This window comes from Salmo salar, chromosome 16 (assembly GCF_965601325.2).
Source record: "Salmo salar chromosome 16, fSalSal1, whole genome shotgun sequence".
In the NCBI taxonomy this organism is placed as follows: Eukaryota; Metazoa; Chordata; class Actinopteri; order Salmoniformes; family Salmonidae; genus Salmo; species Salmo salar.
In genome coordinates this window covers 11,382,797-11,407,932 of record NC_138306.1, presented here as the reverse complement: position 1 = coordinate 11,407,932, position 25,136 = coordinate 11,382,797, and the positions used below count along the sequence as shown (strand labels likewise).

Below are 25,136 nucleotides of genomic sequence, written 5' to 3'. Positions count from 1 at the left end.
CCGGTTAAAACACTGTACAGTAATTAAATATATTGTATTTGTGAGATTATTTTGATGTGATATGAAAGTCTAGGGCTTTATGTTTCTATAGCCGCATTGCAATTGAGAATCGATTAAGTATTTGGCTGTTTTGGTCCTTGCACCTTTAGCTAACAGTAAACTCCATCTTGGGCTAGATTAAGGCTTGTCAACATGGTAATGAAAGGAGACAGTGTAAAAGACACAGTGCATAGGCACATTTACTGAAATAATGCCTATCAGCATTGCAAAGTAGGCTACTGCACCAAATACCTTTTAAATACTGACTCACTGTACATAATATTATGGAATGCTTAGTCTTTTCTGACTGTACTGCTCTTCTCCTGAAACTACGTATCCCATGATTCTTCTGAAACGCATGCGCACATGGGAACAGGAAGACTTTTGTTTGATAGCAACAGTCGCTGAGGAGTGAAGTGTTTATGTGAAACGGTAACAAATGTGTAGGAAATTAATAGTTTATTGTAAACATTATGCATGCATGCTTTGCTATTGGATATACACTTTTAAACTGGACGATAGCTAACTTGTTAGCTTACTTATCCACTCTAAAACTAACGTTAGCTAGTTAGTTGAGACTTGGCTTCAGACGAGCCGCTTGTTTTTGTACGTACGTAGCCAAACGAACCTAGCTAGCCTATTTGTGAGCTATTTTGACCTAGAAAGAAACATTTAGCTAAGCTAGTAGAACAATAATAAGATGTACGCCTATTATAGACATTGATAGCAGCTAGTTAGTACTGTTAGTTGCATGGTTTTCATCTGACCTTCCTACCTAAAACAAACCACAGGAGGCTGTGTCCTGATGGTTGTCTTTCATTGATGGGTTGTAGCTGTAATGTCTCAACCTTTTGTTTCCAGATTGAACCATGTCAACGTTTGCTGACGAGACTGCAGCAGATGTGCCCGTTAAAGACATCACCCTAAACCTCACTAAGGTTGGAGTGGGATTATCAGGTTATTAATGCCATTGCTTTCTACTTGACTTTAGTTTACTCTACCCTATGGACCTTAACAATTGGGTCTAAACTGGTGGTAACTTCCTGGTTCTGTTTGCAGAGATGCTGGTAGCCCAGAATGCCCGGGCGAGGCAGGCGATCTTGCGGGTGAGCAGGGAGGAGCTGGAGGACAGGTTCCTACGGCTCCATGAGGAAAACCTGCTCCTCAAACAACACACACACAAACAGGAGGACAAAATCAAGAGGTGTGAACTGCACCTGGATGTATGCACACACACACACGCAACACACACATTTAGCTAAGGTTTCAACCTCAATGCATACCCCTACAGTATCAAACCTTAGAGTTCAACAACTCTTCATGTGGATTTCTGACCCTTGCCTCTGCTCCCATTCTATTGAACTTCCAACTTCTCTTGGCTTTTCGCAGGATGGCCACCAAGTTGGTGCGCTTGGTGAAGGACCGTCGGCGTGTGGAACAAGTGGCTGCAGGTGGGGTGCGTCCAGGGGGCCGGGACGTGGAGCTGGAGGAGATGATGGAAGAGCTGCAGGAGAAGGTGGACCACTTTGGAAATAAGTGGATGCGTCCAAAATTGCACCCTTATTCCCTATATAGTGCACTAGTTTTTACAAGGGCTCTGGTCAAAAGTAGTGTAGGGAATAGGGTGCCATTTGGGACACAGCCAGTGTTTTTTAATGAATGCTTCTATGTGTTATCCTCTGGGATTTCAAATGCGCATCTTGTCGATGTACGTTTTGTTTATTTGCAACCCAAAATCGAGTGTAATTCAATTCTAGGTCCAGGAGCTGCAGATGCAGAATGAGGGCCTGAAGCAGCGCCTGTTGGCCGCCAAACAGCAGCTGCAGACGCAGAGCAAGCGGCCCACCCCCTATGGCCATGTCCAATCACGAGTCAATACAGGCCTGCGGAGGCTGAGGGAGGACACGTTCAGCCTGGCTCAGCTACCCCCTGCTGCCCCCAGAGGTGACCTTTGACATTTTACTGCAGCTCATTTATACTCTGACACTGAATCCCAAATGATCTCCTAGTCTTTACTCCATAGGCATAGATTGGATAGGAAAGCAATATATTTTGGAGGGAGTTTTCTGTTTGCCTTAACTTTTGTGTCTGTTTTTGTCTCCCAGGCCCTAGAAGTGTGGAGGTGGAGATGAATGGCAGGGCCCCTCAGGGTCTGCTGCCTAGATACGGACACAGTTTGCTGGACGACGCCAGAGCTGAGATCCGCAACCTGTATGTACTTTTTTATCAGCTAGCTAGACTGTGAGGGACTGTACTTTTTGCACCATATTAGCAACATCCCCTCCATGATTGCAATGCTCTCTCTCATTTTCTCTTTCTCTCTATCCTCCCTCTCTATCTATCTATCTATCTATCTATCTATCTATCTATCTATCTATCTATCTATCTATCTATCTATCTATCTATCTATCTATCTATCTATCTATCTATCTGTCTCTCTCTCACTCAGTCTTTTTCTGTCTCTCTCCTTCTCTCTCTCCCTGTCTCCCCATCTCTATCTCTCTCTCCCCTTCCCTCTTGTTTGTCTTTTTTAAATTCATTTTATTCATATATTTGAATATCTATTTAAGTGATGATGCCCAAGAAGCCGGTGTTTGGAGGATATATTGGCACAGGTGTTAGGGTCGAGACGAAGTCTAGGGCCGGCAAACCATACCAATATATCCTAAAAACTGGCTTCGAGGGGATTTTCACTTTTACCAACATATTCAATTAGTTATTGACATTTTCATAAAAATAAAAAAAATATTTTGATTAATTTATTAATACTATTTCATCCTTCCACAACATATAGTCCCAACACAAATCTAGGTTGCTACCCAAGCCGGCTGGTCGTTCATTCTATCGGTTCAGTTGTCAGACCCTGTCGTTCAGTCCTTTTCATCTGTATCTATGGACGCGAACCAGTCGTTCGTTATAAATGTTCCATTGCCATACTGGCTGGCAACATTCTTATCCCTTGCTTGCTAGTTAGCCAACTACGGCTAACTTACAGGCCAAATAACAGTAGCTGCATTTGTTTAAGCTGTTTTCTAGTGACATTTATTTGGACACATCCATAACAATGAGCTAATGAGGCGCGATTTCACCTGACATAGAAAATGTCAGGACACTGTTGTTCAGAGGAGTTAGCCAACAACACACCTAACAGAATCACTTCAAACTGAAGCTGGAAAGACTGCAAACTAGCTGCACTTCATTTCGTTTTACCTTTTTGCAATTTACATTTCTTTGTATATATCCATAAAAATTATGCCAGCTGATTCACGAGTTCGACTGGCTGAGAAACACTGCCTGTCTGTCTCGTCCCGACTCCCGACATGTTCATTACTATGGGACACATGGAGATCCAATTTGAATATTGAAACAATGTTGCAAATGTCGGAGAGACAGACAGCAAGGTTTATAGAAATCTCTGCTGTTGACAACTAAATGTTAGTCTAAAAGAAATGTGAGATAATGTCTAGATGCTTTTTATAGTGGAGATCAAGTTTATAAATTGCTTGGCTGGGCTAATGAGACAGTGGATTGCGTTGTCAAATGGAACAGAGTAAATAGGCATTTTAACATCATAGATTTAGCTGGTGGTAACTTGTGGAATAGATACAGGCTGGAGTGCGATTTTAACCAATCAGCATTCAGGAATAGACCCACCCATTGTATAAATTATAATAGAGCCCCACAGTGGTGTCATACAACCTAGCTGTCAAACAGGACAATGGTTCCAATTGTTTTTCCAACATTTGATAAAAGTCACCCTGACCTAGAGAGATGTACATGGTTATCAGGGTAAGCCTACATGAAACACAGCCCTTATTTTAAGTGTTTCTAAAATCCCCTATGGGAAAAACTTATGGTGGGAAAACGATTGGAACCATTTCCCTGTTTGACCGCTAGGTTTTATGGGTATTTTGGCTCATGCTGTGGTAATCTATACACTGCGGGAGGATCTTCTAGAATTTTGCACCAATTTTCTTTCATTCATCCTTCTGGCCACTTTTTATATTCTGCTGTGTTTTGTATTATTTACCCATAATGCTCATTGAATTGATATTCCAAATGACCATTAAATAAAGCTCTGATTGATTAGTTCTACCATGATTCATTGTGTTGGCCAAAAAAACATAAGCATAAAAAACAAACATCCTGCCAATACTGCTATTTTACTTTTCAAAATCCATACAGTCATGAATAATTATTGCATCATCATTTATCCCATGATGATGTCACTCCGCCCCCCTCCAGCCCTATAAAAGGGACCCCCGGCCCATCTAAAAGTAATTCATAGTCTTATCTATTAATCACAAAGCCCAGAAGAAGCAGATTAGCCACCCTGTCCGCAGGCAACACCGCACCAGGGTGTCCCGGCATCGCAGGAGAGGAGGTCGCAAGCGTTAGACAGGCCAGGGTACCTACCTGACTGAACCGCCCCCTCCCGACAGACCCCTGGTAGTGTAGAAATGTTAAAGTCTGCTCAAGTAAAAGAGGGCTTTCAACTACACTGACCAAAAATATAAAGGCAACATGTAAAGTGTTGGTCCCATGTTTATGTGCTGAAATAAAATATTCCAGACATTTTCCATACGCACGAAAAGCTTATTTCTCTCATTTTGTGCACATATTTGTTTACTTTCCTGTTAGTGAGCATTTCTCCTTTGCCAAGATAATCCATCTACCTGACAGGTGTGGCATATCAATAAGCTGATTAAACAGCATGAGCATTACACAGGTGCACCTGGTACTGGGGACAATAAAAGGCCACTCAATGTGCAGTTTTGTCACACAACACAATTCCACAGATGTCTCAAGTTTTGTGGGAGCATGCAATTGGCATGATGACTGCAGGAATGGACAACAAACAATTGCGTTTTATCGATGGCAATTTGAATGCACAGAGATACCGTGACGAGATCCTGAGGCCCTTTGTCGTGCAATTCAACCGCCTCCATCACCTCACGTTTCAGCATGATAGTGCGCAGCCCCATGTGGCAAGGATCTGTACATAATTCCTGGAAGCTGAACCTTTCCCAATTCTTCCATGACCTGCATACTCACCAGACATGTCACCCATTGAGCATGTTTGGAATGCTTTGGATTGATGTGTATGGCAGCGTGTTCCAGTTCCCGCCAATATCCAGAAACTACACACAGCCATTGAAAAGGAGTGGGATAGCATTCAGAAGGCCACAATCAACTGATCAACTCTATGCGAAGGAGATGTCACGCTGCATGAGGTAAATGGTGGTCACACCAGATACTAACTGGTTTCTTGAAAATGTCAAGAACTTTGAACGTTTCTTCAAGTGCAATTGCAAAAACCATCAAGCGCTATGATGAAACTGGCTCTCAAGAGGACCGCCACAGGAAAGGAAGACCCAGAATTACCACTGCTGCAGAGGATAAGTTCATTAGAGTTACCAGCCTCAGAAATTACAGCCCAAATAAATGCTTCACAGAGTTCAAGTAACAGACACATCTCAACATAAACTGTTCAGAGGAGGCTGCGTGAATCAGGCCTTTATTGTCTGACGAGTCCAAATTTGAGATTTTTGGTTCCAACCACCATGTCTTTGTGAGACGCAGAGAAGGTGAACAGATCATCTCCGCATGTTCCCACAGTGGACCGAGGAGGTGTGATGGTGTGGGGGTGCTTTGCTGTTGACACTGTCTGTGATTTCTTTAGAATTCAAGCACACTTAACCAGCATGACTACCACAGCATTTTGCAGCGATACGCCATCCCATCTGGTTTGCGCTTAGTGGGACACCTTAATGACCACTATATATACAAACGTATGTGGACACCCCTTCAAAGTAGTGGATTTGGCTATTTCAGCCACACCGTTGCTGACAGGTGTATAAAACCGAGCACACAGCCATGCAATCTCCATAGACAAACATTGGCAGTAAAATGGCCTGAATGAAGAGCTCTGTGACTATCAAGGTGGCACCATCATAGGATGTCACCTTTCCAACAAGTCAGTTTGACAAATTTCTGCCCTGCTAGAGCTTCCCCGGTCAACTGTAAGTGCTGTTATTGTGAAGTGAAAACGTCTAGGAGCAACAACGTCTCGAATTGGTAGGCCACACAAGCTCACAGAACAGGACCACCGAGTGCTGTAGCGCGGTTGCAACGTCCGCACAATAACTGTTCGTCGGGAGCTTCATGAAATGAATTTCCATGGCCAAGCAGCCGCACACAAGCCTAAGATCACCGTGCGTCGGCTGGAGTGGTGTAAAGCTCGCCGCCATTGGACTCTGGAGCAGTGGAAACGCGTTCTGTGGAGTGATGAATCACGCTTATTACATTTACATTACATTACATTTAAGTCATTTAGCAGACGCTCTTATCCAGAGCGACTTACAAAATGGTGCATTCACCTTATGATATCCAGTGGAACAACCACTTTACAATAGTGCATCTAAATCTTTTAAGGGGGGGTTAGAAGGATTACTTTATCCTATCCTAGGTATTCCTTAAAGAGGTGGGGTTTCAGGTGTCTCTGGAAGGTGGTGATTGACTCCGCTGTCCTGGCGTCGTGAGGGAGCTTGTTCCACCATTGGGGTGCCAGAGCAGCGAACAGTTTTGACTGGGCTGAGCGGGAACTGTGCTTCCTCAGAGGTAGGGGGGCCAGCAGGCCATCCATCTGGCAGGCTTATCCATCTGGCAGTCCAACAGACTTATCTGGGTTTGGCGGATGCCAGGAGAACGCTACCTGCCCGAATGCATTGTGCCAACTGTTAAGTTTGCTGGAGGAGGAATAATGGTGTGGGGCTTCGGTCTCGGCCCCCAGTGAAGGGAAATCTTAACGCTACAGCATACAATGACATTCTAAAAGATTCTGTACTTCCAACATAGGGAAGGCCGTTTCCTGTTTCAGCCTGACAATGACCCCCGTATACAAAGCGAGATCCGTACAGAAATGTTTGGTCACAATCGGTGTGGAAGAACTTGACTGGCCTGCACAGAGCCCTGACCTCAACCCCTTTGAACACCTTTGGGATGAATTGTAATGCGGATTGCGAGCAAGGCCTAATCGCCCAACATCAGTGCCTGACCTCACCAATGCTAGCTATGTATGTATGTATGTATGTATGTATGTATGTATGTATGTATGTATGTATGTATGTATGTATGTATGTATGTATGTATGTATGTATGTATGTATGTAACATACAGTACCAGTTAAAAGTTTGGACACCTACTCATTCAAGGGTTTTTCTTTATTTTCACTATTTTCTACATAGTTATTATACAATGAAATAACACACATAGAATCATGTAGTATTGCGTATCGCTGCAGAATTCTGTGGTAGCCATGCTGGTTAAGTATGCCTTGAATTCTAAATAAGTCACTGACAGTGTCACCAGCAAAGCACCATCACACCACCTCCATGCTTCACGGTGGGAACTACACATGCGGAGGTCATCCGTTCACCTACTCTGTGTCTCACAAAGACATGGTGGTTGGAACCAGAAATCTCACATTTGGACTTCTCAGACCAAAAGACATAAACTCAGCAAAAAAATAAATGTCCTCTCACTGTCAACTGCGTTTATTTTCAGCAAACTTAACATGTGTAAATATTGCCTAAAACTCGGTGTAACGCTCATTCCTTCGACAATAAACATGAATCTGACCATCACCCCTGGTGATACAAAACCTCGACTCGTCAGTGAAGACCACTTTTTGCCAGTCCTGTCTGGTCCAGCGACGGTGGTTTGTGCCCATAGGCGACGTTGTTGCCGGTGATGTAAGGTGAGGACCTGCCTTACAACAGGCCTACAAGCCCTCAGTCCAGCCTCTCTCAGCCTATTGCGGACAGTCTGAGCACTGATGGAGGGTTTGTGCGTTCCTGGTGTAACTCGGGCAGTTGTTGCCATCCTGTACCTGTCCCGCAGGTGTCATGTTCAGATGTACCGATCCTGTGCAGGTGTTACATGTGTTCTGCCACTGCGAGGACGATCAGCTGTCCATCCTGTCTCCCTGTAGCGCTGTCTTAGGCGTCTCACAGTAATGACATTGCAATTTATTGCCCTGGTCACATCTGTAGTCCTCATGCCTCCTTGCATCATGCCTAAGACACGTTCACGCAGATGAGCAGGAACTCTGGAGCTCTGTCAGAGTGACCATCGGGTTCTTGGTCACCTCCCAGACCAAGGCCTTTCCCCCCGATTGCTCAGTTTGGCCGGGCAGCCAGCTCTAGGAACTTCTTCCATTGAACAATGATGGAAGCAACTGTGTTCTTGGGGACCTTCAATGCTGAAGACATTTTTTGGTACCCTTCCCCAGATCTGTGCCTCAACACAATCTACGGACAATTCCTTCGACCTCATGGCTTGGTTTTTTGCTCTCTCATTCACTGTTAACTGTGGGACCTTATATAGACAGGTGTGCCTTTCCAAATTATTTTAGATCAATTTAATTGACCACAGGTGGACGTTTTTTATATATATATATATATATATATATATATATATATATATATATATATATATATATATATATATATATATATATATATATACACATTTTCAAACATTTATAAAAATCTGTTTTTTTTCTTTTTGTCATTATGGGGTATAGTGTGTAGATTGATGAGATTTTAGAATAAGGCTGTAACGTAACCCAAGTTGGGGAAAATGAACGGGTCTGAATACTTTCCGAATGCACTGTATGCTTGAAAATATGGAGAGTTGTACTAAGTAATATGTTGTATTGGATTTGTCCTAAACATAACACTTTGTATTCAGGACAAAAAGTGAATTGCTTTGCCACATTTTTTGCAGTATTGATGTAGTGCCTGTTGCATTTTTTTGAATATTTTTATTCTGTACAGGCTTCCTTCTTTTCACTCTGTCAATTAAGTTAGTTTTGTGGAGTAACTACTGTGTTGTTGATCCATCCTCAGTTTTCTCCTATAACAACCATTCAAATCTAACTATTTTAAATTCACCATTGGCCTCATCGTAAAATCCCAGTGGTTTCCTTCCTCTCCGACAACTGAGTTAGGAAGGACGGCTGTATCTTTGTAGTGATTGGGTGTATTGATATACCATCCAAAGTGTAATTTAATAACTTCACTATGTTCAAAGGGATATTCAATGACTGCTTTTTTATTTTTATCTACCAGTAGGTGCCCTTCTTTGCAAGCCATTGGAAAATCTCCCTGGTCTTTGTGGTTTAATCTGTGTTTGAAATTCACTGCTCGATTGAGGGACCTTACAATTATGTGTGTGTGTTACAGAGATGAGGTATTCATAAAAAAAATAATTTGAAACACTATCGCACACAGAGTCCATGCGACTTATTATGTGACTTGTTAAGCACATTTTTACTCCTGAACTTATTTAGGCTTGCCATAAGAAAGTGTTTGATTACTGATTAACTCAAGACATTTCAGCTTTTTATTTTGAACTTATTTGGAAAAAATATTTTCACTTTGACATTATGGGGTATGCCAGTGACAAACAAATCTAAATTTCATCCATTTTAAATTCAGGCTTTATAACAAAATGTGGAAAAGTAAAGCTGTGTGAATACTTTCTGAGGCACTGTGTATATAGATAGATTGTGTGTGTATATAAACACTCAGTGACAAGTTTATTAGGTACCCCCATCTAGTACCGGGTCAGATCTCCCTTTGCCTCCAGAACAGCCTGAATTTTTTGGGATATGGACACTTTGTTCAGTTGGTATCAGGGGACCTAACGTCTTAATAGGGCGTTGGCCACCACGAGCCAGAACCGCGTCAATGCACCTTGGCATAGATTCTACAAGTGTCTGGAACTCTATAGGAGGAATGCGACACCATTTATCCATGAGAAATGTCATAATTTGGTGTTTTGTTATTGGTGGTGGAAAACGCTGTTTCAGGCGCCTCTCCAGCATCTCCCATAAGTGTTCAATTGGGTTGAGATCTGGTCACTTAGACGGCCATGGTATATGGTTTTCATCAAACCATTCAGTGACTACTTGTGCCCTGTGGATATGGTCATTGTCGTCCTTAGGGTTCATAGCCTTGGTAGCTAAAATAATGGCCTGCTCAGCAATTTTATACATAACCCTGAGCATGATGGGATGTTAATTGCTTAAATAACTCAGGAACCACACCTGTGTGAAAGCACCTGCTTTCAATATAGCTCGTCATACCTTGTATCCCTCATTTACTCAATTGGTTCCATTATTTTGGCAGTTACCTGTATATTTAATATTTTTTACTGTTATTGTTGTCATTCTCACTTTGCTTTAGCAACCGTAGCCTTGTCATTCATTCTAATAAAACTAATCTGAATCTTTGTCTGTCAGTGAGAATGTGATTGAGACTCAACGGTCTCACATAGAGGAGATGGACAGAGCTGCAGAGCTGCTGAGAGACCAGCTGAGGAGGAAGGAGAGAAAATTTGAGGAGTCGCTCCTCCACCTGCGAGAGCAGCAGACCACTGGGCAGAGGTAACACACCATGCAGAAGTAGCTACTCTGCATCCTAACAACACACTCAATCAACTGCATTGAGCACATAAGTTTAAACTTTTGATTGATTTTGTTTTTGGTGGAGATTCACATCCACAATAAGTGGTAGTGTTCACGAACCTGTATATCTCCAGTTGTTTTTCAGTAACGGCGTACACACACAGACTATATGGGGAATAGTGATCAAAACCATGCCTCTGTGTTGTGGTGTCTCCAGATCTACTATCAAGGACAACGTGGAGATGATCAGGTTGCAGAAGCAGCTTGTTGAGAAGGGCAACGCATTCACTGTGCTCGAGGGCCGATTCCTACAACTCCAAGAGGTAAAATACAACTGCATGTTCCAGGAGACACTAGTTCATTAGCAATGCTCTAGCAATGTCCAGTGTGGATTATTTGGGAAATGCAGGTGGCATTAGTACTGCACCAGATCGAGGTTTTAAGAAAAATATTTGAGCTGATAGAAATAAATGGGATTCAGAATATCTTTTGGTCTCCACCGCACATTCGAATCAATAGTCGACATGGAAACTTCAAATATCTTGTTCTTTCAATCACGTACTATTCAAACTCAGTCACCATGGTAATGACTAACGTGTTGTGATTGCAGAGTCAGAGGACCCTGAAGGCCAGTCATGAAGCTGTGATGGCCAAGGTGGATGAGTTAATGGGCCAGCTGAAAGACGAGCGACTGAGGAGTCTGGGCCTGGAGAGCCAACTACAGGCCAACTCATTCTCACAGAGAAGGACAGAGGAGGTAACCTTCCGGTACATTTGGGCCTGGTTTCCCAGACCAAGATTAAGCCAAATCTTTCAATGGAGATTCTCCATTGAGCACGCTTTATAGTCCTGGACTAAGCGTAATCTGTCTGGGAAAATGGCCCTTATGGTTTAGTCATTTAGCAGGCTCTCTTATTGAGAGCAATTTGATGAGATTGAAACAATCTCATAACATTGTAGGGAAACCCTTGGCTAAACTCTTGGCTAATAAACTATCCTCTTTTTAATGAAACACAGTTGCAGGAGCAAATCTATGACCTGGAGAGGGAGAGAGTGTTGCTGAAGGAGAACTGTGATAAACTGGTGAACAGGTGAGGGATTGGACACCACGCTTGTACGTTGCTTTGCGTGTTGAAATCCTACATTGAAAAACTCTTCTCTGTATGATCATTTTGTGGATGACATATGGTTTTGTATTCCCAGTGCTTTCGATGTAAGCCAGGATCAGAAATTTAGGACGCGGGAGCAGCAGCTGAAACTACAGATAGCCCAGCTGGAGTTGGCACTGAAGTCGGACCTGACAGACAAAAACGAGATTCTGGACAAGATCAAGGTTGAAAGAGGTAACTGTCGACCAGAACGTTTTGTGCACATTCAGAAACATTTTACATTGAAATGTTTTAATTGTGTTACTATTTTAGATATGAACGAAAAATTGAGCCAAGAAAAGGAAGACATTCAGCTTCGGTTCCTGGAACAAAAGCAGCAGTTAGAGGAAATAAGGGATCGAATAAAGTTTTACACCAAGGTACAGGAGCCAGTTCTCACTCCATATAAATGAATGTGTTTTTTAATGTGTGTACCTCGACCAACATGGTTATAGATGTGCGTTCATGTTTTTTCTCTTCCAGGAGAGTGAGGTTGATGTGGCAGAACTCAGTGAGGCACTGATGCTAATCAAGGTAATTGATCATTTTACCTCAAATCAAATGTATTTAGAAAGCCCTTTTTACATCAGTAGATGTCACAAAGTACCTATACAGAAACACAGCCTAAAACCCCAAACAACAAGCAATGCAGATGGTAGTAGCACGGTGGCTCGGAAAAACTCCCTAGAAAGGCAGAAACCTAAGAAGAAACCTAGAGGGGAACCAGGCTCTGAGGGGTGGCCAGTCCTCTTCTGGCTGTGCCGGGTGGCGATTAGAGTGCATGGCCATTTAGGCCAGATTGGTCTCTCATCTCTACCTGAAATCATACTATACTGTAAGGCAGGGCTGCCCAACCCTCTTCCTGGAGATCTACTGTGCTGTAGGTTTTCAGTCCAACCCTAATTTAGCATATCTGATTCAGCTAGTTAAGGTCTTGTTGAGCTGCTAATTAGTAGAATCAGGTGTGTTAAATTAGGGTTGGACTGAAAACCCACACTGAAAACCCTAGATCTCCAGGAAGCGGGTTGGGCAGCCCTACTGTAAGGTCCACTTTGACCATATACAGCATGACCTTATGTTACTACTCCCATCCACAAGGGGGTACCGTGCATTACAGTTTTCACTGAAATGAACACCTTTCCAGTTTGTCACTAGTTACCACAGCCACAAAGTCAGAATTGTCTATTGTAAAAATGTCTGAAATTAACCTTACTAATGTAAGGTTAGTCATAAGGTTAGCAGTGTGGTTAATGTTAGGGATCAGGTTAGGGTTAGGTTTATAATCATTGTAAATTGTAGCAATAGGTGGGGTTTAGACAAAATTATGACTTTGTTGCTGTGGTAACTAGTGACAACCATTCTTCCCTCCCTCAGGTGCGTAAGTCCCAGAGGAGTGGTGAGCTGGGCTTCCTGGAGCAGGTGGAGGAGGAGGTGCGTAGCGACACGGAGCACTCCATGAGGGAGCTGCAGGCCACGCACGCTGAGACCATCCAGGAGCTGGAGAAGACCAGGAACATGCTCATAGTCCAGCACAAGATCAACAAGGACTACCAGGTACGCGGTTATACACAGGATGAATCACTTGGACTACACTTAGGAAAATAACTAGATATTGCATAACATTTGCAACAAGGACAATTGAATGGTGTCTTACATTACATGTACTTTAGAAATTGTCTTTATTTGTAGTATTTCACTTGATAAGGTGACATACTTTAAAAAAAGTTATACCGTATTCTTGTGTCTCAGGCAGAAGTTGAAGCGGTGACACGTAAGATGGATGACTCCAAACTGCAGTACGAGCTAAAGTTGGAACGCCTTGCCCAGCTGCTGGACATGAGGGCTGCCAAGATCAAGAAACTAGAGGGTGTGTATTTATTCTGTCACGATTATTGTGTGTTGTGGTGATTTTATTGTTATGTCTAGTTTTGTGGTGTTTGGTCGTGTCTGGTTTTGTCTTTATTGTCATTTTAACTGATTTCCTTGTTGTACTGTACTCTCTCCGTACACCCCGCAGCCCAACTGAAAGACATTGCCTACGGCACCAAATCACACGTTTTCAAACCCGAGGTTACCGACGACGACGTGGCCGACGAGTTCGACGAGACCGTACACCTAGAGCGTGGCGAGAACCTTCTGGAAATCCACATCGGCATGGCGACCCTCTCCCCAGTCGCCCTGGAGACACTGAGCGACCGCGAGCCCTCCACCTTCTGCACCTACGCCTTCTACGATTTCGAGCTGCAGGCTACACCCGTAGTCAGGGGCGCCCGGCCGGTGTACGGCTTCACGTCGCAGTACGTGGTGAGGGTGGACGACCTATTCCTGCACTACCTCCACACTGGTTCGGTGACGCTGGAGCTGCAGCTGGCCCGGGGCATGGACTTTACCACAGTGGCTGTGGGGCAGCTCAGGCTGTCGCAGCTCCTGGAGAACGACAGCAAAGCCCATGGGACCGTACAGCTGGTTGGTGAGTGGAGAGGTTTTAATATGGACTTCTTTCTACCAGGGTATGTAACTCAGATTCTCAGGTATCTACTGTATACCCAGTACCTACAGTAACTCTGCTCTCTCTTCTCTGCTCCTCAGGTGTGGCTGGCGAGGTGCAGTCGTTTGGCTCTGTGGAGTACTGGGTGAGGCTGCGGGTGCCCATGGAGCAGGCCATCCGGCTGTACAAGGAGAGAGTGAAAGCCCTGGGCTACCTCAGCTCTGCTTTCAATGCGGAACAGCAGGTAGCTAGCTAGTGGACATTGTAACCAAACTAATCTTTCTTGGACAGACTATGTAAAAAAATTGTACCATACATGTACTACATGGTCAAAAGTATGTGGACACCCCTTCAAATGACTAGACTAGGCTATTTCAGCCACACCCGTTGCTGACAGGTGTATAAAATCGAGCGCACCGCCATGCAATCTCCATAGACAAACATTGGCAGTAGAATGGCCTTACTGATGAGCTCAGTGACTTTCAACGTGGCACCATCATAGGATGACACCTTTCCAACAAGTCAGTTCGTCAAATTTCTACCCTGTCCCAATGCATTGTGGCAACTGTAAAGTTTGGTGGAGAAGGAATAATGGTCTGGGGATGTTTTTCATGGTTCGGGGCTAGGCCCCTTAGTTCCAGTGAAGGGATATCTTTGCTACAGCATAGAATGACATTCTAGACGATCCTGTGCTTTCCTGTTTCAGCATGGCAATGCCCCTGTGCACAAAGCAAGGTCCATACAGAAGTGGTTTGTCAAGATTGGTGTGGAAGAACTTGACTGGCCTGCACAGAGCCTTGACCTCAACCCCATCGAGCCAGGCCTAATTGCCCAACATCAGTGCCCGACCTCACTAATGCTCTTGTGAAAGAATGGAAGCAAGTCCCCGCAGCAATGTTCCAACATCTAGTGGAAAGCCTTTGTGGAAGAGTGGAGGCTGTTATAACAGGAAAAGGGGGACCAACTTAATATTAATGCCCATGATTTTAGAATAAGATGTTCGATGAGTAGATGTCCACATACTTTTGGCCATGTAGTGCATGTCAAGAGACTTTTGGATGCATCGCATACAGGGGCGAAAATCTGATATCAACTTTGGAGGGGACAATTGCATGAAATTTTCTCAAGAGAAATTCCTGAGGGGGACACCAAAAGTAGTGCTGTAACACATAGCCTACATTGTAATATGGTAAATGTATATTGAGGAACCAAGGAAATAAGGTGTTTGCCGTACTCCTAACTACCGGTACCCAAAACTACACAACTAATCACAACAGCAATACCATTGCCTTTAACAAATCTTAGTTCAGTCACCAGTTTAAGTTGAGAGTAAGGGTATCCATGGCATTTTCCAATTATGTTCCTATTTTACAAGTAAAAAAAATTGAGAACCTTTCATAATGTTGCCAAAAAAAGACTTAACAAACTTACCTGAGACTCCCTGTCTCTGCCAGTCTGTCCCTGCATATCTGTCCCCAACTCTGCTGTCTGTGTGCCATCTGTTGCCTGCTCTGCCTAATGACATCATTGTGAAACATTTCCATTAGAATTTCATTTCTTTCTTATGAACATTTTATCAACTAGTCTTTGAGATATTAGGCTACTAGGGTTCTTACTTAGCGTTTTGGTGTACTGAAAAATATTCTGATGTCCGTCTTTTTTCTGCCATTTTTCTGCCATTTTTCTACCTGGTTGGCTACACACACACAGTATGTAGGTTATTTACAGTAGGAGATGGGCTTCTATCATCTTATCTTCTATCATTCTATATGGGCTTCGATCTAAAAGGTAGCTAGCAAATGTGAAACGGATTGCAGTGACGAGTTGACAGCTGTATGAGTTCACCATTTACACAACATATGCTGCAACCTTTTGTAATTTTAATCGTTTGTTTCATATTGGCTGGCTTCTAACAATAGCTGAATTTGCAAAGCTAGCGAGCACCAATTCCGTGGTGTTTGCTATAATCTTTGCTACCCGGGTTAAATAAAGGTGAAATAAAATATATAAATAAAAGTTCCCTTGCGACAATTTAGCTTTTGCAACGAGACCATTAAATATATTTAAAACAATGGTAGAAGAGAGTGTAGTTCTGTTCAGTTTATCGCTCACTGAAGCACGAACTTACATGCATGCTGATCTTGGAATAAATTGACGATAGCAAAGATTCCATCTTTGACGACGCCACATAAATGGAATAGGTACTAGCTAGCTTAATAGTTAATATTTGCGCGCTAGCTCTGCAAATTCAGCTAGTGTGTGTGCGCGATTGACTGGATTAACCTCACGTCAGTTACGTGCATTGAGTGCCTTTCAGACAGTAGATACGACCTCTACGTTACCTAGCAAGCTAAGGAACTGGCAGTGGATCAAACCATTGTGAGGCAAAGGTTGGGGGTTCGCAATCTTTTGAAACTTAAAAACGTGCAATTAAGTGTCTATAATCAGCACAATTGCTTTCATTGTGTATTATTAATATTATTTAAATTACATAGTTATGTTTCAGTGATATATTGGGGGGGACAAATCATATTTCTCCCAGGATGGGGGGGTCGTGTGTCCCCCGTCCCCCCCGGGATTTCCTCCCCTGATCGCATAACGAGCAGCAGTATTTCCGGTGCTTGAACCCAGAACTTAATCTGACCAAATTCTGTGAGATTTTAGTTCCAGGTTCAACAAGATTCATAACCATACCACAACACAGAACTAGAAAAATGTAATGTCTACCCTATTTTGGTGGTTCAATGTTGGTGCTTCAATTTCACAAAACTTTAGTTGAAATACTTATTTCCTATTTGGCCCATAAATCCTTACTAACCCCACTCTGTTTCGCTATAATCCCTCAGGCATCAACCTCAACCCTAACCCCCCATTCAGTGTCAGCCGACGGAGGCATGAACCTGAATGAGCTCAACGTCACCGTCCGATGCTGCAGCAACCTGACATCCCGCCATGCCCACCCACCCAGCCCCTACGTGGTCTACCAGTTCTATGACTTCCCTGACCACGACACCTGCATCGTCGGCGACTGCAGCGAGCCTCAGTTTGAGGACAACATGTCCTTCCCAGTGGCCATGGAGGCAGAGCTGGACAGCTACCTGAAGGCAGGGGCTCTGCTGCTCTACGTGTTCGATGACCACGATACCCAGAGTGAGATGTACCTGGGCAAGGCCAGGGTGCCCCTCCTGTCTCTGGCCCACGACAAGGCCATCACTGGTTAGTTTGGTAGTTAGTCAGGGTGGTTAGTTAGAGCAACTACACTGGTAATTATTGACTTTGAGTGTGTTTGTATGGGTTGAGGTTTGGTAAGTACTTTTATCTGTCTCTTCAAACTGCGTACATTACTTCCATGTTTTGCCTACTTTATTGAATGTTAGTCACACAAATGATTATTTTTGTTTGAGTGGGACCAGTTGGGCCACTCCAACCATTGACATCCCCTCTGTGTGTCCACATCTCAGGTACATTTGAGCTGACTGACCCATCCGGCCTCCCCAATGGCCATATTGATGTGACGCTGAAGTGGAAGTTCACCTACCTGCCTCCTCCTGGCTCTACCATGACAGTTGAACAGGCCAAGTTTGTACCCAAAAAGAGACCAGTGAAGCTAACAACACAAAAGGTAGAGGAGAAGAAGGTGGAAGTGGAGGAAAATAGGGAAGAGGAGGAAGACAAGAGGGAGGGGAAGAAAGAGGAGTTGATGGTGGTGAAGGAAGAGAAATGGGCCAAAGCTCTTCTTCCTCTTCCTACTACTTCCACTGCATCTGAGGTAAGTACAGGTACTATGAGGGTAATGTTAGCTTGGTCTGGGATGGTGTGATGGATTTTGAGGTGGCTTCCAGTACAGAAATAGTATTTACTACAATGTACCTTTTGAAAGGCAATTTGATGGGAAAGGATTGCAGTACATTTCAGTTACCTTTTGGTTTTTGATTTGTCATGAAATTGTGTTTGATTCTTGTCTCCCAAGATACCGTTACCAAAACCTAGACTACGGACCTTGGTGAAAGAGAAAACGGCAAGCAAAAAAGTCTCATTCGTGGATGTCACAGCACCCGCAAATCAAAAAGCTGAAAATGTTTCATGTCCCTCTATTTTGCCTGGAACAGAGAAAAGGGAAGTCTCAAAGTTACCGCCCCTAACAAAGGTACTTTATGTCTGAGTTATATGTTATATTAAACACATACCTTTTCTGGGATTTGGTGACTATGGGGTTATTTTTGCTTCATGTTATAATTGTAATTTTAGTTTGTGTGTGTGTGTGTATATACAGTTGAAGTCGGATGTTTACATACACCTTAGCCAAATACATTTAAACTCAGTTTTTCACAATTCCTGACATTTAATCCTAGTAAAAATTCCCTGTTTTAGGTCAGTTAGGATCAGCACTTTATTTAAGAATGTGAAATGTCTGAATAATAGTAGAGAGAATTATTTATTTCAGCTTTTATTTATTTCATCACATTCCCAGTGGGTCAGAAGTTTACATACACTCAATTAGTATTTGGTAGCATTGCCTTTAAATTGTTTAACCTGGGTCAAATGTTTTGGGTAGCATTCCACAAGCTTCCCACAATAAGTTGGGTGAATTTTGGCCAATTCCTCCTGACAGAGCTGGTGTATCTGAGTCAGGTTTGTAGGCGTCCTTGCTCACACACGCTTTTTCAGTTCTGCCCACAAATTCTCTATAGGATTGAGATCAGGGCTTTGTGATGGCCACTCCAATACCTTGACTTTGTTGCCCTTAAGCCATTTTGCCACAACTTTAGAAGTATGCTTGGGGTCATTGTCCATTTGGAAGACCCATTTGCGACCAAGCTTTAACTTCCTGACTGATGTCTTGAGATGTTGCTTCAATATATCCACACAATTTTCCTACCTCATGATGCTATCTATTTTGTGAAGTGCACCAGCCCCACAACATGATGCTGCCACCCCCGTGCTTCACGGTTGGGATGGTGTTCTTCGGCTTGCAAGCCTCCCCCTTTTTCCTCCAAACATAACGATGGTCATTATGGCCAAACACTTCTATTTTTGTTTCATCAGACCAGAGGACATTTCTCCAAAAAGTACAATCTTTGTCCCCATGTGCAGTTGCAAACCGTAGTCTGGCTTTTTATGGCAGTTTTGGAGCAGTGGCTTCTTCCTTGCTGAGCGGCCTTTCAGGTTATGTCGATTTAGGACTTGTTTTACTGTGGATATAGATACATTTGTACCTGTTTCCTCCAGCATCTTCACAAGGTCCTTTGCTGTTGTTCTGGGATTGATTTGCACTTTTCGCACCAAAGTACGTTAATCTCTAGGAGACAGAACGCGTCTCCTCCTTCCACGGCTGTGTGGTCCCATGGTGTTTATACTTGCATACTATTGTTTGTACAGATGAACGTGGTACCTTCAGGCGTTTGGAAATTGCTCCCAAGGATGAACCAGACTTGTGGAGGTATATCATTTTTTTTTCTGGGGTCTTGGCTGATTTCATTTGATTTTCCCATGATGTCAAGCAAAGAGGCACTGAGTTTGAAGGTAGGCCTTGAAATACATCCACAGGTACACCTCCAATTGACTCAGGTTAATTGACATAATTTATCAGAAGCTTCTAAAGCCAAGACCTAATTTTCTGGAATTTTCCAAGCTGTTTAAAGGCACAGTCAACTTAGTGTATGTAAACTTCTGACCCATTGGAATTGTGATACAGTAAATTATAAGTGAAATAATCTGTCTGTAAACAATTTTTGGAAAAATTACTTGTGTCATGCACAAAGTAGATGTCCTAACCGACTTGCCAAAACTGTAGTTTGTTAACAAGAAATTTGTGGAGGGGTTGAAAAACAAGTTTTAATGACTCCAACCTAAGTGTATGTAAACTTCCGACTTCAACTGTACACTGGACCTGTAATGAGGCAATTCAATGTGATGATTAAGCTATATTTAGAGTTACTGTCTACTGTGAGATTATGCAAGCGATACATGCATACAACAGTGATGTGATCCACAGGTGGTCACACGGTCAGAGGTAGCACCAGAGCCTCCTCAAAGCACCACAGAGGAAGAGGATGATGAGGATGAGTCTCACTTCTCTGAGGGACAGGTGATTGTAGCCAGCTCTCAGTCTACCTCAGACGAATCAGACATTTCCGAGGAGATTCTCGAACAGATGGAAGGTAAGCACCTCACGGATATCAACAACAACACTAACAGAAACATGTAACAATAATAACAACCAGTTTCCTTGGTCCAACGATAGTGCTAATAATTTGAATCAAGGCCCTATCGGGATTGGGAAGGATATGTTTGTTTTCCCTGCTCTCCCTGTCTTGTGTTTTGGAGTGCAGCTGCTACACTCTGTTTAGATTTGCAACCAATTTTTCTACTTCTTGCATCAATCTTAATCATTTTCCAGCAAGGCCTAATTTACAAACAAAACCCAAACCTGTACTGTAAGTCTCTTAAGTATGACTTTAGTATACAGTACCTACTTTTTAGTCTGAGTTAGGATAGGGTTAGGGTTAGGGCTGCTCTTCAGCCTTACAGCCAAATGTACATTTACATTTTAGTCATTTAACAGACACTCTTATCCTGTGCATGCATTTTTGTCCTGGCCCCCCGTGGGAATCGAACCCACAACCCTGCCGTTGCAATCGCTATGCTCTACCAACTGAGCCCCACGGGACCAAATCCCCTATGGATTCTTAGGAAACAAATACTTACTATTGTATTCTCTTTCAAGTGCAAACAGTCCATGTTTTTGTTTGCTGACATGTTTCTTCACCAGAAATCCCATAAATATTTGAGTTCTGCTGCCAATAGTCTTCAGGCTGGGGATAGCTGAGCCCATCAATGTTAATGCTGACCTTGAGTAGTACGGGAGAGACCCCCCCCCCCCCCCCCCCCTTCAATGTTCAGCAGTGGTACATATCACTCAGCCTGCATCAATGAAACTCGCTGTCAACATGTCAATGCCAATAAGAATAGGTGATGTCATGTCAACTGTTATCATTCTCCCCAGTTTCTTTCAAAACACGCATGCCGTGCACACACACGCTCACAGCAACACTTATGAATCCTCTCCTACTCTATTGCTCAGTATAACCCCCCCCCCCCCTGCTTCCTTCTGCAACACATCAAGCCTGAAATGCTCTTCTTGGTTATGACTGAATCTTTTTTTCTCCTTCTCTCCCCCTCTCCTTCTCTCCCCCCTCCCCCAGACTTGGAGGAGGTCCCAGTGGCGGAGGACGGGGAACAGAGTGAATCTATCCTCTCAGACAGCGATGACTGCATTGTTCCTGGCCAGTCCTCCATGGGACGGAAGGTGGGTGAACCAGGGATAGAGGATAGAACCCAGCCTATTTGCCTTGTACTCTCAGAGTCCATAGAGGATAGGAGTACAGTACAGTTGGATAGAAAGTACTGTATCAAGGTTATTGGGCTTGTTGTGTTTATATCATGGGAATATAACAGCAGCATCCAAGTAAAAGTTTTACCCAACAAGTCTAGTTTGCTTTAAGTTATTTGTATTGTTTAAGTTGCCAACCCCCATTGTTTGGACAAACCTCTAGTGCTGTAAGTATATTTACTGTGCCAAGGTTTTCTACTGATCATCTTTAACCAGTTTGTCAGATGGGATTATTGATTCTTTATTGAAAGCACAAAACACAAGCATTCATTCATCATTAATGGTGTGGATTTGAACTGTACGGATATGATATCCAGTTCAGTATTAGCTGCATTATTATTGTTGGAGAGAAAAAAATATTTCTCATTGATCATCTATCTGGAAGGAGGTGGAGCGATTGTTCTGCAATTGAGTCACTTGCATATTCCTCTCACATCTGCTAAGGATGTTATTTGAAAGTAAATATATAATTGACTTAGCTATTTTAGACGACTCTCATTATTTTAGTAGTTTATAGTTCAGTACAATTATGCCTGACCCTTCCAAACATATTAGGAGGTATATGATTATCTAGAATACTTCAGTCATTACTGCCCTGGTAGGTTAAGATTCTACTGTGTGTTCTTATAGACCCATCAGCCTAGTAAATGGGATCCACAGCATGAATATTAGCCAATAGACTTTCCAAAATCCCAACGCAGGTAAAGCCTAAATGATGTTCCACCCTCGTTTATTCCAGTGGCGTTATGTCACCGAGTCTTATAACGTTACAGCGTCCTGTTTGTCTCTGCAGCCTTCTGAGCGCCTGCGTGTGGAGATCGTGTCTCTGAGCCTGAGGCCTGAGTCGCGGGCAGCAGCAGACGGTAGTGTGGTCAGGTTGTTTGTAGAGTACTCCCTGTTGGACATGCACTCTGAAGAGACGCCACTGTCCCTGCTTAAACCCTCACCGGGTAAGACCAGCTACTACAACTACAGCAATGGTAAGGGATACCAGAGAGCGCCTACACACACTAATACACGCACAAATGCTGAACACACACACACCACAGGAGGTTGGTGGCACCTTAATTGGGGAGGACGGATTTGTGGTAATGAGTGGAGCGGAATTGGTGGATTGGTATTAAAAACCATGTGTTTGATGCCGTTCCAGACATTATTATGAATCACTGTCAGGAGAAACGAGGCATGGCTTACTGGAAACCATGTGTTTGAAACCGTTCCATTGGCTCCGTTCCAGACATTATTATGAGTCGTCCTCCCCTCAGCAGCCTCCACTGACACACACACATATACTCTCTCAAACACACATACACACATACATACATACATACATACATACATACATACATACATACATACATACATACATACATACATACATACATAAACAAACAAATACTCATACAATGTACACTCTGTCACTCTTACTGAGCCCTTGCCAGTGTAGGATTTCAGCTACAGATTAAGTAGCTAAAGAGAAACCGACAGGCTTGATGGAGCAACTCTGAAATGTTTCCTCCATTGAGTCTGTATGTGTGTGTACTTGGAGTGTCAGATGTGATCCAGTAAGCCTTGTTTCTCCTGACAGTGATTCATGTGGACATAGAGAACAACAAGTCCAGACGGGAGATTCTAAGGGGGGTACTAGAGGGACGCAACCCCCAAATGGAAAGGTAAGAAAAAGGTTGTTAAGAGTGTGTGTGTGTGTGTGTGTTTGTACATTGCATGCGCATGCATGCTGGTAGTAAAAAAGGAGCCATAGCTGAGATTTCCCTTTAACATTACGCAACATTACTGTCAGGTAGAAAATAGCCTAAATGAATAGACCAGATGGTGATGAGTTATGTGCTTCTCTATGGTGTCGCTGGTCATGGAAGGCAAGAAGACGAGGCAGAGGACAGGACTGTTCTAGACTGAACGGTTCTAGAAATGACAGACTGTAGATCTAGAAATGTACACACCGTTCTAGAGATTACATATTAACCTTGCCTGACCACTAACCTGCTGTGACTGGTCCTGTCTGACCTCTGGTGTGTTGTGATTGGCCAGTATCAGGTTCACGGTGGTGAGCGAGCCACCGGAGGAGGAGGAGCAGGAGAAAGAATGTGAAGATGTAGGCGTGGCCTTCTTCAGGATCCCTGACATCCTGGAGCAACAGCAAGACCTGATTGAGACCAGTTTGAACAGTGAGTATTGTGTATGTATATTGTGTAGAAAACTGTGTCTTTATGTCAACTTGTGCAACAGGAAGTAAAACCTTTTGTTTTCTCTCACCCCCATCCCTCTCTTTTAATGTGTGCATCTCTCTCTCTATCACTCTCTCTCTATCGCTCCTTCTAATTTACTTTTATTTTACTTTTACTTCCTCTCCCTCTTCCACTCCCCCCCTTTGTCTCTCTTTCTGAGTGTGTAGTTGTGGATGTGCAGGACAGCAGTGTGGTGGTGGGCAGTCTGTGTGTGTCTGTAGAGGGACTGGAGGCACTACAGTCTATCATGGAGGACGCAGACCATGACTACACACCCCTCTCCTCATTGGAACAAAAGGCAGAGGGTTAACTCGCAACGGACATTTTACTAGTGTGAACGACTTGGGTGTTTAGCCTTGCATGCCACAGGACTGCGTTAGCTCACTGAGCTAAAGCCTAGGCATTAGCTAGCACAAGTCTTCTGGTCTTAGACAAGGTTACTCATCACATAAAAATGGTTCACCAAATCACAGCTGTAACACTAGAAATCAGTGGAGGCTGGTGGGCGGCGCTATAGGAGGACGGGCTCATTGTAATGGATGGGATGGAACGGAGTCAAACTTGTGGTTTCCATATATTTAATTTCATTTAATTCCAGCATCTCCAGTGAGCCTGTCCTCCTATAGCTCCTCCCACCAGCCGACTGCTAGAAATACAGTTTACTGCTGTTTACACAAGCATTCATCACTTCACTTATTTATTCCGGGAGCTACAAGAAGTAAAACTTGGAATGTGTAATGGCTAATATGGTCTATGGACACACTTTTATGTTCTGATACTGTTATGTATGCAAATTTGTCATTTGCAAATGATACTGTATTTAGGTAATGTATTTTATTTATATATTTTTATAGTTGAAAGGGATTATTTTATGAGGCAGTATGGCACTCCATGTCAATGGCGTGATGTGTGAAATTGTTTTAGTAACAAACTGTATTTATACGGCCTTGTGACATTGGCTCTGGTTATAATTGGATAATTAGCACATTAGCACGAACCAGGAGTAATGTACGGACTGTGAAAACGTGTACCTCCAAAAATATATTTTATATCTGAAATGAGGGTGTTCAGTAGAGTTATAGAATGTCCAAAGCATTGAGAAATATCTTATTTTTACCTGTGTTAGAATAATAAAGAGTTTAGTTTCTACATTTCCTTATTTTGTTGTATTGATTCCTATCCCTCATTTGTTTAGTTTTAATGATTGCCAGAATAACCTCTATTTGCAAACATCCTTTTGGCATGTAAAGTATTTGGCAGGATTTAATATTGCAGGGTTCACTGGCTCTGATAACATTTGCTCAATTTCCTGTGACATATTAAATATCTGCCCCAGAGGTCAAGGCAA

General features: G+C 43.1%; 1 protein-coding gene across 2 annotated transcripts; it reads left to right on the top strand.

The window, feature by feature from the left end:
* Nucleotides 1-371: 371 nt before the first annotated feature.
* On the top strand, nucleotides 372-25,136 carry rpgrip1l (RPGRIP1 like). 2 transcript variants are annotated; one of them, XM_014148159.3, is made up of 26 exons: nucleotides 373-471; nucleotides 901-996; nucleotides 1,099-1,243; nucleotides 1,429-1,555; nucleotides 1,797-1,983; nucleotides 2,145-2,250; nucleotides 10,349-10,492; nucleotides 10,731-10,836; nucleotides 11,124-11,270; nucleotides 11,531-11,604; nucleotides 11,717-11,856; nucleotides 11,935-12,041; nucleotides 12,145-12,195; nucleotides 13,036-13,215; nucleotides 13,411-13,528; nucleotides 13,679-14,131; nucleotides 14,251-14,393; nucleotides 16,996-17,365; nucleotides 17,611-17,918; nucleotides 18,120-18,296; nucleotides 20,145-20,310; nucleotides 21,355-21,458; nucleotides 22,336-22,522; nucleotides 23,131-23,215; nucleotides 23,592-23,728; nucleotides 23,956-25,136. In XM_014148159.3, the coding sequence occupies exons 2-26, from the start codon at nucleotides 909-911 to the stop codon at nucleotides 24,096-24,098; spliced, it is 3,993 nt and encodes a 1,330-aa protein (XP_014003634.3). In that variant the 5' UTR covers nucleotides 373-471; nucleotides 901-908; the 3' UTR covers nucleotides 24,099-25,136. The 2 variants fall into 2 exon arrangements, with proteins under 2 accessions (XP_082818633.1, XP_014003634.3); XM_082962507.1 differs by lacking the exons at nucleotides 16,996-17,365; nucleotides 17,611-17,918; nucleotides 18,120-18,296; ... (4 more) ...; nucleotides 23,592-23,728; nucleotides 23,956-25,136 and adding an exon at nucleotides 14,856-15,676 and having other exon boundaries at nucleotides 372-471.

Bases quoted from the DNA above. Each gene is read 5' to 3' on its own strand.
- rpgrip1l (XM_014148159.3), top strand. From the start codon at position 909: ATGTCAACGTTTGCTGACGAGACTGCAGCAGATGTGCCCGTTAAAGAC. The intron at 11,605-11,716 runs GTGAGGGATTGG...TTGTATTCCCAG, and splicing joins TGTGATAAACTGGTGAACAG to TGCTTTCGATGTAAGCCAGG. The intron at 22,523-23,130 runs GTAAGGGATACC...TTCTCCTGACAG, and splicing joins CTACTACAACTACAGCAATG to TGATTCATGTGGACATAGAG.